Genomic DNA, 13,025 nt, shown 5'->3' on the forward strand with positions numbered 1-13,025 from the left:
TTTTCAACATTTTGCAACTCGAGTGCAATACCAATTCCTCGACGCTTCTCTACATTCGCCAGAGCTATGCTATCGAAATTTGGTGCATATCCACCATGAGATCTTTGTGAATTCATAAATCTAGAAATGTGTCCTATTTGAAAACACCGAATTGAAAAAACCGAAACCGAACCGAACCAAACTTCAAAAAACCGAAACCGAAAGAACCGAACCGAATTAGTTTGGTTCGGTGTTTGGTGTCTACCTTCAAAAAACCGAACCCGAAATAGCCGAACCGAAGTATGAGAAAACCGAACCGAAGAACCGAACGCCCACCCCTAGTTCCCTATCCGTTTTTGGTCAATAATAGGCTTTAGGCCTTACCTTACTCTTTAGGGGATTGCTATTCTATTTCAGTTCTTAGCTAGGCTAATATCTTTACCGAGTCTTAGAGCCCGTTTGGATTGGCTTATAAGTTGCTTATAAGCTGTTTTTAGCTTTTTTGAATGTTTGGTCAAGGCTAGCTTAAAGTCATTTTGTGCTTAAAATAAGCTCAAAAAAATAATTGGGCCCATTTGACTTAGCTTTATCTAAAAGCTTATAAATTATGTTTAAAACGAAATGCCTTATAAGCCAAAAAAAATAAGTTAAACAGCTTATAGGCATAAGCCCATCCAAACAAGCTCTTAGACGCCGACTTCTAAGATGAAGCCAACTTATTACTGATTGGGCATATGATCACGTGCGGCAATATTTTCATCGCATCCTTCGTTTCAGGACAGGAACCATCATGTGTTTATTATTTCTAATATCTTTTATTTCATACTTTTAAGTCGAAGGTCTACCGAAAACCACCTCTCTACCCACAAAAGTAGGAGTAAAGTCTGTGTACATCCTCCCTCCCCCCTCTTCCCAGACTCCACTTGTAATATTACATTAAGTAGTTGTTGTTGTTATCTCTTATCCATGCCTAACTCTATTTCATTAAGAATTCAATCTTCCCCCTTCCGGTCTCAGGAGTCACTTTTATTGCACATTTATCTTTAATGAGATAATTTATAGACGCAAATGTCGATAAATATCTTTTCGCATCCGATATTACTATACTTCAAATTTTCAATGAACACATCACACATGTGTTCACATATTCTATTATTAGTCATATCAGTTGGTTTAAACAATGTAATACAAGTTGAAATAATGCACATACATCGGAAAGCGGGAGTATATATTGTAGTTAAATAATTCGTTTTGTTACAAGCGTGTTAAATGAGAATGGAGACGTAATGTAGACTCAATTGATTACATCAAAGGGTTTTAAATCTAGGAAAATCTATGCGTCCATATCAGGTCGTTAAACGCAGGCGGGCCCATAATGTCAATCCCAATAAGCAGAGAAGAAGGGGTCATTTGCACTTTTGTCCCTATTTTATGCCGGTCTTTAATTTTTACTCCTACTCATTTTTCGCATGTTATAATGCTATATTTTAGCGTCATAATATTTCATAAGTTATGTCCTTCCTTAAAATGTTATGCTCCGTTAGGCATAAATTCTATTTTGAAGGATAAAATTAAAAACCAGCCCATTTGAAGGATAAACTGCGCAATTTCTTCAGTTTGCCCAATAAATGGGTCGATCATTAGTTTTTGCTCTTTAAAATTGAACTTATGTCGGCATCGAAACAATCACATAAACTTAATATACCATTTAGTACTTGTTATGAGGAGGAAAAATTAAAGACGTGCGCTAAATCCCCAAAAGTTCAAATGATCCAAATGAAAATCATTTTTTTGTGCGGAATGTCCTTCAAAGGCACTTGTCTTTAATTTTTGCCACTCAAATTGGTGGTCTTTAATTTTGCACTTCGCTAAAAATCCCTTGGTTCCGAGTTTGAATTCCTGCTTAGTCAAAGATATAAAATAAAAATTCGCAAGGTAAAGTTTTGCCTCAAACTCTACCTAATCGCAGTAGAGTTTTGCTACTTTCAGGCCAACTCTGCTTGATCAGGCAGAGTTTGACTGCAAACTCTACCTGATTAGGTGGAGTTTTGAGGCAAACTCTGCCTTGTGCAGGCTTTTGCCTTATACCTGAAAGCAAAACTCTACTTTAAGGTAGAGGTTTGCAATAACGCCAATTTTTTTTTTTTTTAATTCAGTTGAATTTTACAAAATTCTGTCTTAAGGCCTAACTTTGGCACGAATAGGCCAAACTTTGCTATGAAATTCTGCCTTGCAAATTTTTTTTTTTTATTGAGTCGAGATTTGAGCCGCAAACCTCGTGATTAGGGGTGTACAAAGCAAACCGACAAACTGCACCAAACCGATAAACCGAGAAAAAAAAACCCGACTAGTGGTTTGATTTGACTTGGTTTGGTGTTGGGAAAAAAAACCCGACCATAATTGGTTTGGTTTGGTTTTATCTAAAAAAAAGTCAAACAGAGCCAAACCGACCCGACATTACATGTATTCGATTTTAAAAATATTTTATACGTAAAAATATTTATTTGTAATGTAATTTGTAAATATTTCCTAAATTTTTTCATAGTTTTTTGTCTTTTATCATATTATTTTGCTTCGAACTTTTTGAATGCCAATAAGTTCTATATCCCATGTATGTTAGTAACTCAAATAAAGTCCAAATCAAAATCAACTCAACACTAATGCTAACAAAAGAAATTCAATTCTAACAGTAGGAATGACAGTAGTGTTGGATATCTATTCTTTAGTTTTGCATAATTGACTTAGAGCGTAAACATACATAGCTTAATTTTTTTCTTTGACATGTAATTAATACTTATTAGCTGTATTTATTTTAGTATAACTTAGTATTTAGATTAAAGTCATTTTGTTTATGGCTTATTAGTTAGCAATACTTATTTTAACCGATTTTGTTATCTTTTTTGTTGAATATTTTAATACGATGTCATCACTCATCTCACATTTTGTGTTATTTTCTTAAGAAACACCTTAGTTATATAGTTGTATCTTACTAGGACTAAAGAAATATTCGAAGTAAAAGTCATATGTTTTGTATGAAGACTTTTTCAGAAAAATTCGAAAAAATCGAATAACCCGAGAAAATCCGAAGTTGAAAAACTCGAATTTTATTGGTTTAATTTGATTTATAAATTTAAATATCCGACGCATTTAGTTTGATTTAATATTTGAAAAATTCGAACCAACCCGATCCATGTACACCCCTACTCGTGATATTAGACGAAGGACAAAAGTTAAAAGAAACACCGATTTGAGGGACAAACACTAAAGACTATTGTCTTTGAAGGACAATCGTGCACATGACCCAATGAGCATTGAGACGCAATGTAGGCTTAATTCATTACATCAAAAGGTCTTACACCTATGGGGTCCCCCTTTTAACGCCAAGGTAGGCCCAATCGCTCGACCAGTTGAACCGTGCACGGTACACCCAATATTCCAATTGGATTAGAGATTCCCCAAAAAGAATCTACTTTTTTTTTCTTTTACTATAAACAGAGAAATCCATTGATCAATTATTTTGGATTTTGGAGAAATCAAAGTGTAGTTATGGCATCATGGAATTCAATTCCTCTTGAAGTTCTTTACACTACTTTAGGATGGATTGCATTTTTCTCTTGGTCCATTAGCTTTTACCCTCAAGTCATCTTGAATTTCAAACGCAAAAGGTGTCTAATTCTACCTTCTTCTTTTTTCTGTTTGTTTTCATTCAAGATCTTATCTTTATGAATTTTATTACTGACCCTTTTTGTTTTGTGTATTGAAATGTAGTTTGGTGGGGTTGAAAGTTATCTCTACTTGATGTTTACACTAAATTATGGTACTAATTTGTTATGATTAAGTGATAAATTAGTGTAAGAATATGTATTAATTAGCTACAGTATAGTGATGAAATAGATATAAATATGAACTATGTTCTTTGACTCTCCAAAAAATGATGTCAAGTCATCGTGTCGGATCCTTCAAAAATGGCACTACTTTTGGAGGATCCGACACGCACCTGTGTCCATTTTTGAAGAGTCCGAGTAACATAGGATATGAATTAGAGATTCAAAGGTTTGTGGTTCATTCTTTTTTCTGTTTGTTTTCATCAAAGTTGGTATCTTTTTGGATTTTCTTGCTGACCCTTTTTGTTTTGTGTATTGAAATACAGTGTAGTAAGGTTGAGTTTCAATTTCATCCTTTTTTTGTTATGTTTGTTTTCATCAAAGTTTGTATCTTTATGGATTTTCTTGCTTACCTTTTTTGTTTTGTGTATTGAAACACAGTGTAGTGGGGTTGAATTTGGATTTCATCCTTTTTATTCTGTTTTTTTTTCATCAAAGTTGGTATCTTTTTGCATTTTGTTGCTGTTCCTTTTAGTTTTCTGTACTGAAACACAGTGTAGTGGGGTTGAATTTCAATTTCATCCTTTTTTCTGTTTGCTTTTCATCAAAGTTTGTATCTTTATTGATTTTCTTGCTGACCCTTTTAGTTTTGTGTGTTGAAATGTAGTGTGGTAGGGTTGAAAGTTATCTCTACTTGATGTTTACACTAAATTATACTCCTAATTTATTATCATTAAGTGATAAATTAGTGTAAGAAATATTTATTCATTAGCTATTGTGAAATAGATATAGATATGAATAAGAGATTCAAAGGTTTCCGATTCTTCGTTTTTTCTGTTTGTTTTCATCAAAGTTTGTATCTTTTTGGATTTTGTTGCTGACCCTTTTTGTTTTGTGTATTGAAATACAGTGTAGTGAGGTTGAGTTTCTATTTCATCCTTTTTTTCTGTTTGTTTTCATCAAAGTTTGTATCTCTATGGATTTTCTTGCTTACCTTTTTTGGTTTGTGTATTGAAACGCAGTATAGTGGGGTTGAATTTCGACTTCTTCCCTTTTTTTTTTTTTTTCTGTTTGTTTTCATCAAAGTTGGCATCTCTATGGGTTTTCTTGCTGACCCTTTTTGTTTTGTGTATTGAAATGTAGTGTGGTGGGGTTGAAAGTTATCTTTACTTGATGTTTACACTAAATTATACTAATTTGTCATGATGAAGTGATAAATAAATGTAAGAGATATGTATTAATTAGCTATAGTATAGTGAGGATAGTGCATCTGAAGACATGTTTGATATATTTATTAGACTAGTGTAAACATCAGGTGCACATAAGTATTTATGGACGTTTGTGTGGTTAGATGTACTATAAGAGCGATTCCCCGATATCGAAAGGGGAAATATTGAAATCTTAATGAACTATATGTAGATATGAATAAGAGATTCAAAGGTTTCCGATTCATCCTTTTTTCTGTTTGTTTTCATCAAAGTGCGTATCTTTTTGGATTTTCTTGCTGACCCTTTTCGTTTGTGTATTGAAATGCAGTGTGGGTTGATTTCGGTTACATCCTTTTTCTCTGTTTGTTTTCATCAAAGCTTGTGTCTTTTTGGATTTTCTTGCTGACCCTTTTCGTTTTGTGTATTGAAATGCAGTGTGGTGGGGTTGAATTTCGATTTCGTGCTGTTGAATTTGACCAAACACTCGTCTTATCTCATCTATAATGCTTCCATGTTCTTTAGTTCTTCTGTTCAGAAGCAGTACCTTGAGAAATATGGCTTTAATGAGGTTAGAATTTTTGTTTTTTGTTGTTTTCTATTTTAATTTCTTATTGTTGACTGCTTCTATTTGAATCATGATCGAATCTAGCCTTGTGTAAGGTGCATGCAGTCACATCTACTGCTTGCTGCTTGAACGATATATATATGTGTGAAAGAAAATTAAGATAGATACTCATTTTAAATTTGTACATATGGTGACCAAGAAATAGTGGATGCCCTGGTAATCTTCAGTTGATTTCGGGGTTAGAACAAACTCCGCAGTGGATGGTTGAGTGATTGAGGCTAGGAGTGGCAATATTCCCATGAAAACATGACCAGCCAAACTTATTGGCTCAGCCCGTTTGAAAATTAAACTGATATGTAGCTTAAATTGATCAATAAGAAACGTAGAGGTGTTTGGCTATTATATCTTGTTTTTCTAAATTGATCAATGAGTAAGGGTAAAGGTGAAATCTAATAATTAATTATAACCTGGTTTTCTAAAATGACAACTATATCGGACCAGTTATTTTTAGTTAGCATGACAACTAAAATGGACCGGAGGGAGTACTAAAACACGAGTGTAAGCCCATCTTTGTGGACAGATTTAGGCATTTAGCTGGCACCTATGCTTATGAGCTGTAGACTTGTAGTTAGCTGTCCGTTGATTAATCGAGGCAGGCAAGCTGATCAGACACCATTATCTTCCAAAAATGGAAAAAAATAAGAAGTATGACAGCTGCTTTGAAAACAAAATACTTATTTTGGAAAGAAAACCGGCGTCTTTTTCATAAATAACCGGTCATAAAGTAGTAATACTACCTTTGCCTAGTCTCCTTTTCTTAAGAACTGTCAGCGTCTTGTCTCTTGTTAACTTGATTGATATTATGTGAGGAAGCAGCCTCCGTGTAGTTTAGTGACTTTCTTGCTTATTCCTTTTTTTTTTTTTTTAATTTTTATTATTATTATTTTACTGCAGATGATACCTGTCGCCGCCAATGACGTTGCTTTCTCAATCCATGCTGTTCTTTTGACAGCTTTTACCCTGATTCAGATTGTTATTTATGATGTAAGTGGACCATTCTTATATATGATTTTCAGTTCTGTATATTTTATTTGAAGCTGATTTAGACCCTTATAAATGCCTTTATACTCACTTTGGCACTGATTGCTTTCTTTACAGCGTGGAAACCAGAAGGTCTCAAGGACTTCCATTGGGATCGTGTGTGTTGCTTGGTTAACTGTTGCAGTTTGTGTGTTCATAGCTCTCCCTAGCCATTCCTGGCTTTGGCTGATCTCTTGCTTTAAGTAAGAATCTTTCCTATTCTAGTTCCTCCAGTAAATTTCATCAGTTGATATCTCTTTCTTCCAAAATAAATACTCCCTCCGTCCCAGTTTATGTGAAGGTGTTTGACTGGGCACGGAATTTAAGAATCAAAGGAAGACTTTTGAAACTTGTGGTCTAAAACAAACCAAACATATTTATGCGGCTATAAATCATCTTATTAAGGGTAAAATGAGAAGTTTAAAGTTGAATCATTACTTAACAAATAAGGCACCCATTTTTGAGTGTTCATATAAAGGGTGAGAAGTTTGTAGAGTAATAGATGTATTTGTTTGTCCATTGACCTGCTACTTCTGAAGTACCTTATGACCTTGATATCTTCTTCGTCATTTTCTTTCTGAAGGCCAAGTGCTTATACTGCTATGTACGTTGTGTATGACTTGTTTAGACTCACCGCTAGTGTGAATGTTCCAAGTGCTAACATTTTGTGTTTGAATCTTGATTGCAGCACGTTGCAGGTTGTCATGACAGTTATTAAGTACATTCCTCAGGTATTAACTGCATACATTCAAATTATTTGCTATCAAAGTTCTCTTCCCTTTAAAAGAACATAATTGTTTGATATGTCTAAAGTCCTTTGTTTTGTTGATTCTGCTTCTCTGTTAAGTTTGTTTGTACTTCCTGGATTAACTCCTTGCCTATTTCAAATCTACAGGCTATTATGAACTTCCAGCGGAAGAGCACTATTGGATTTAGTATTGGCAACATTTTGCTGGACTTGCTTGGAGGTGTCACAAATTATGGCCAGATGGCAGTGCAATCCATAGATCAGAGTGAGTTTCTGTATTTCAATTATAGACTTCTTCAGATATAATTTGCGGTTTCTTGTTATTTTTCTCGTGTAGTCTAAGGAGAAGATATGTATGTGCTTAATAGTTAATACACTGTTTGAACTCCTTTTCCGCAGATTCGTGGGTGAACTTTTATGGAAACATAGGCAAGACTTTATTGTCATTGGTATGAAACGTTACTTTCTATCCATCATCTGTTTGCTGCATTCATCATATCTATAGCTATTATACTCGATTTCACTGTTTTTTTTTTTTTTTTATTACTTCCTAAGAGTGTCCAGGGGGTTGGGATATCCCAGCCCGGTACCATCCCCGACCGGCCCGGTCCCGGTTCATGGGTGGGATCAGTTTTGGGGTTTAGGGCGATGGGGGATGAGACGGGTCAAAGAATTGGGCCGGTGTCCCCAACCTGTCCAATCCCGTATCGGCCCAGATTTTAATAAAAAAAAAAAAAAAAATCTTAAAACTAGCGTGATGAACTAGGGATCAGTTTGGCGTGATGAGTATCTTCTATGCTGTTGCGCCTTTGTTAGAACTTAGAATAACTTTGGTTCCTGAAATTGAGGCCTAAGACACAGGGATACCTGCATAGAGAACCAATAAAAACTAAATTCTTCTTAATTAAGTTTCTCTTTTTTCCTAATTTTAGCACTTCTGTTGCTAGCATTACGAGGCTCTGACTACTATTTGGTTTGGCGGATAAATGTTGCAGGTGTCGATATTCTTTGATGTTCTCTTCATTTTGCAACATTATGTGCTCTATCCTGCTTGGAAGACTGTGACTTCTGGAGATGTTGATGTGACAGGCAAGAAGCCCTTACTTAAAACTTCTGATGACGAAAGCAAGGAAGATGTATAATGGATTATTCATTAGAAAATGTGTCTCGATTGTAAAATAGAAAATATATATTTTGATTATGTACACAGTTATTCTAAAGCAGATGAGCCTAAATGGAGCTATACATGACAGTTAAGTATTCACATAGCCGACAACTTGCTTGGGATTGAGGTGTAGGTGTTGTTGTATATAGTTATTCTGAAGTGAAGATAGATACATAATTAAAGAAAAGAAACTGCGGCTGGTACATAACTATGCATGGCCCCGTGGTTCTTTGGTCTTTTTATGTATATCTTGCTGCTGGTTGATGAAAGATGGATTGATTGAAGTGATATGATATGGTGCTTGGCTCAGTAGAGAAAATATAGTGAAAATATCGATAGACATGTATGAGTAACTTAATTGGATCATTGGAAACCCCGTTAATTTTTCATTTATTCTGGTCTTTTCCATGGTTAGTTGGAAGGAATGTTCTAATGAAATGGTAAAACACTTGGGACAGTGTGAAGTGTCATTCTTTTATGAGCAAAATAGCAAATACTTAGCCAAGCACCATATCCAATTTTCCCATGTTCGATTGCTCAAAAATTTTTAAAAATATTTTCTCTAGGAAAAAAATGACTTCCCTAGTAAAAGTAGGGAAAACAAGTTCCACAAGTGGCATTCCACATTGATTGTTTACATATCGAACACAAGAAAATAAGAAACCCCTTATTTTCCTGAAAAGCATTTTTCATGGAAAAACATTTTTCTGCATACCGAACGCATACTTATGTTCCTTTATTTTCAAATACTTTTTTTCTTTGAGCTTCTTACCTCCCTTGTCTCCCTTTTAGTTTCTTGTGTTATTGACTTATTGTATTTTGGGTGGTAAAACCGGCTTTACAGATAATATATGGTAATTGCATTCCTAATATGGTCTCCTCTGTTGCATTAGAAGTTTTTCCAATCTCACTGTTTCACAATTCATGTTCATTGCACGACAATGGCCAGTTTCTTAGCAGAAAGGCCTTCTTCTATTACAAAAACGAATATTAATTCTTGAAGATTAATGGTAAACATAATTACATCCAAAATTTGAGTAATCAGTGGTTGTAGTTTCTCCAAAAGAAAAAGTCCTCTCCAAGTTGATTGACATTGTTGTCCCATGAGAAAAGTGAATCCACACTATAACACCATTGTTTCATAGAGTCTTGTCCTCTTGCATGGATGACATTACTTGAGGATTCTGTAGCAGATTCAGCAGTTTTAACAGAATAGGACATAGTTTTAGTAGTAATGCTCAACAAATCCACATCCAAGTTTCCACACAAATTGTAGTACTCATTGTCTTCTAATGAAAAATCATCAGCAATATCATCAATCTTGATTTCTGCTTCATTTCTCTTATCATATGTGTTGCCTCTTTCTATCCTCTTTGTGTCACTATCTATCGACGACTTCTCTATTTCATGATTATGTGTTGGCATGTTGGATTGTAAGATTGTTTCATTTGCTTTTTGGTCAAAATTTTCAAGATTAGTTGGCTCAATTGGATTGTGAGTTAAAGGGTCTATTCCCTGAAACTTTAGCCTCTTCTTTATCCGAGTGTTCCAATGGTTCTTGATCTCATTGTCAGTCCGGCCTGGTAAATGTGATGCTATCTTAGACCACCTGCATAAAGGTTTTAACAGAAAAGTTGAAGTTCTGAGCACTAACAGCGTATAAATTATTTTGCAAAATAATGCCAAATTAACCTAAAACAACAGTTAACGTATATGTGAAAAGAGTTATTATGCTAGTTCATTTTAACTTGTTGTAACATGTAACTTGTTTCATTTGTTAGATTACAATTCCTACTTTTTTTATGGACGGTTAAATGTAAAATATCTTTTAGATGATCGGATAGTGTAAGTTCTTTCACACTATTATATATTAAACCCACTGAAAACTAGAGTAATAACCTACGTACTATACCAGTTAAACTACATTGATGTGTAAAAATTGTTCATATGGTAAGTGTATAACAATATACAACATCATTAAATCATCATCAGAAGCAACATTATAAATGTGAAGTGGTAAATATCATACAACAAAATATATTGTTGTCCACTAGAGAAAACGAGCAAAAGACCTGTTACCAAGGGAGGCATGAAGTTGTATAATCTGATTCTCCTCAGCTTCTGATAGTGGCCCTCTTTTAAGATCTGGTCTCAGATAATTAATCCATCTTAGCCTACAACTCTTTCCACATCTCAGCAAACCTTCACAAATTAAAGCAGTCTCAATAATTAATTAGTACAACATGTTTACCATCCATGTAGGACAATGTAGTTAAAACATGCAAGCAGCAAAGAAAGGCAAAACTAAGGCATGTTCTGTGAGTCCAACTGAATCCATTGCATTAGGCTTGAACTATGTATATGTATGCAAACACAAATTAAAATGCATACATATAGTAAGACCACACTCCCCGCCTCGTCGAGAAATAGAGTTGACTAATCCGAAGTCGAAGGGTCAAGAAACTCAATGCTACTATTATTGAACAACTTGGAGACGGAGCCTTATTTTTGCTTACAGATATGAAAATAATGGTCAAATCGGATCAATTGTCAAATGCCAAGATTGACTACCGAATCTGAATTTTGAACATACTGACTCTAAATCCTGAATTTGCCTTTGACAGCAAATCTCGCGATGATATAGACAGTAAAGAAAGAAACCTGCAAGCTTTGGAACCATTCTCCAGCATAGAATGCCATTGTTAATAATAAAATTCAACAGCTTGTGGTCTTCTTCTATAGTCCATGGACCTCTCTTCAATCCAACTTTATCACAACATGGCTGCCTTCCCATTTTGAAAAAGAAACTAATAAGCAGAGTTAATTAAAATCACAAATATATATAGGTACTCGTTTTCCTTCTTTGAGGGGCACACAAAGGGGATTTTTTACTATAAGCAAAAAAGAAAAGATGCTTCCAGATCAGTGAGGACAAATAATAAAAGAGACGTGCTTCTTAAGAGGGTATATACATGATTGAATACAAAATAAAAAAATAAAAATAAAAATAAAATAAAAAAATCCTTGCAAAACTATAAGATCTGTCGCTAATTCTATTTAATGATGATTAGCAACTAATTTTCAAAAAATTGTTCTCTACAAGCATTTAGAGACGAAGTTTGTCGCTAATTCTATTACTATTACTATTATTATTATTATTATTATTATTTATTTATTTATTTATTTATTTTTTTGGGTAGTGATGGCAGCTTCATTTCTTTTGATATAACAATTTGACATCCCAAAATTTATGGCTTGACTAATCAAGATTTGCACACTGTAAATGACTGACTAGACAGGTGAAACATATCTTATTTAGGATTTTTTTTTTCCAGTCCTACGGTTCGAACCCAAGACATCTAATTAACAATGTTGAGATCCTATCTATCCAATCACATTCCTGGATAGTGCAGCTTCTCAATTGCTTGGACCTAATAAACAATTCTGAAAGTGTTATTTCTTCTATTAAGGGATAAAAAATTAAAGCAAGCCACCAAGTATCAACAGAACAGACGTGGGTCGTCTTTGATTCCACCGAGAAATTATAATAAGAATAATTCTGCCAAAGTCTTCTTCATAAGTGTTGCTTCTACTAAAAAGAAAGATTTCTATTAATACTACATGTAATGCATGCTATTCCTTTGGTCCCTTTAAAAGCTGGCAGTTTTGTCGTTGTAGCCAACTCCTTTTCTCCATCCTTTCAAAATCAGTCAAAGTACTAAAGGTTAAGATATAGAATTTTGTTTAGTGCATAATTCAATTAGGCATCTCACATACTATTAACTGGTAACTATCACAAACAGGAATATTAAAACAGTAAGGTGACAGAAGATTAAGTTATTGCACGAAATAGCTTCCTTTCGTGCCAGAGGCAGATCTTAACATTTAAGCTCTATAAATTCAACCTTTAGAAATTTTACTTTTATTTTATTTTTAAGTAGGTGCAACGTGGGTATTATGTAAAGTGAGTTCTTGATGTAGATATACTTACATGATAAATTTATAAATGTGACAACCTATTTGCATTTTCCCAGACCGACTATAGCATTTGCTAGTCTCTTAATTTCTGCATTATATAGCCATAGGTGAATTGTTTTCTGTTACCAAAAAATAGTGTTATGAACTGATTGATACCATATAGTAAAAGTTGGATGACCACCTCAAAAATTATCCCGGATAAAGATAAAAGAAATTCTTCAATTTTGAACTTTACACCACCAAGCCTAGCTACTTTTTGTCAAAAGTCAAATTCAACCAATCAAAGAGTCAAATTATATTCATGTTTATGTTTTTTTTGCCGTTTTTTTTGGTGGCATGAAGGGTCCTGCGACCTTGTAAAGCAACGTACATAAAACATCATTATCAAACTTTAAGGAATCAATGAAGTTTTGAAACCAAACTAAATATACAAATTGAATATGGTTAATGTAGGGTTCGTGTATCTGACTTTTTCATG

General features: G+C 34.1%; 2 protein-coding genes across 2 annotated transcripts; one reads left to right on the top strand and one right to left on the bottom strand.

Annotated features, from left to right (window-relative positions):
* Positions 1 to 3,452: 3,452 nt before the first annotated feature.
* Positions 3,453 to 8,760, top strand: LOC132044662 (cystinosin homolog). The gene is made up of 8 exons (XM_059435169.1): positions 3,453 to 3,644; positions 5,447 to 5,579; positions 6,531 to 6,620; positions 6,735 to 6,859; positions 7,345 to 7,387; positions 7,552 to 7,669; positions 7,804 to 7,853; positions 8,400 to 8,760. The coding sequence occupies exons 1-8, from the start codon at positions 3,526 to 3,528 to the stop codon at positions 8,544 to 8,546; spliced, it is 825 nt and encodes a 274-aa protein (XP_059291152.1). The 5' UTR covers positions 3,453 to 3,525; the 3' UTR covers positions 8,547 to 8,760.
* A 776-nt stretch (positions 8,761 to 9,536) lies between these two features.
* On the bottom strand, positions 9,537 to 11,482 carry LOC132044675 (myb-related protein 315-like). Its single transcript, XM_059435180.1, has 3 exons — positions 11,231 to 11,482; positions 10,642 to 10,771; positions 9,537 to 10,178 (listed from the first exon to the last, which is right to left on the bottom strand). Exons 1-3 carry the CDS (start codon positions 11,361 to 11,363, stop codon positions 9,611 to 9,613), a joined length of 831 nt encoding a protein of 276 aa, XP_059291163.1. The 5' UTR covers positions 11,364 to 11,482; the 3' UTR covers positions 9,537 to 9,610.
* Positions 11,483 to 13,025: the final 1,543 nt, after the last annotated feature.

The sequence above is a fragment of the Lycium ferocissimum genome, unplaced genomic scaffold (genome assembly GCF_029784015.1).
Source record: "Lycium ferocissimum isolate CSIRO_LF1 unplaced genomic scaffold, AGI_CSIRO_Lferr_CH_V1 ctg51, whole genome shotgun sequence".
In the NCBI taxonomy this organism is placed as follows: domain Eukaryota; kingdom Viridiplantae; phylum Streptophyta; class Magnoliopsida; order Solanales; family Solanaceae; genus Lycium; species Lycium ferocissimum.

Excerpts from the sequence above, each read along its gene's own strand:
- LOC132044662 (XM_059435169.1), top strand. The coding sequence starts at position 3,526 with ATGGCATCATGGAATTCAATTCCTCTTGAAGTTCTTTACACTACTTTA. Across the intron at positions 6,621-6,734 it reads TTCAGATTGTTATTTATGAT|CGTGGAAACCAGAAGGTCTC; the intron begins GTAAGTGGACCA and ends CTTTCTTTACAG. Across the intron at positions 7,670-7,803 it reads AGTGCAATCCATAGATCAGA|ATTCGTGGGTGAACTTTTAT; the intron begins GTGAGTTTCTGT and ends CCTTTTCCGCAG.
- LOC132044675 (XM_059435180.1), bottom strand. The coding sequence starts at position 11,363 with ATGGGAAGGCAGCCATGTTGTGATAAAGTTGGATTGAAGAGAGGTCCA. Across the intron at positions 10,772-11,230 it reads AATGGTTCCAAAGCTTGCAG|GTTTGCTGAGATGTGGAAAG; the intron begins GTTTCTTTCTTT and ends TAATTTGTGAAG. Across the intron at positions 10,179-10,641 it reads CATGCCTCCCTTGGTAACAG|GTGGTCTAAGATAGCATCAC; the intron begins GTCTTTTGCTCG and ends ACCTTTATGCAG.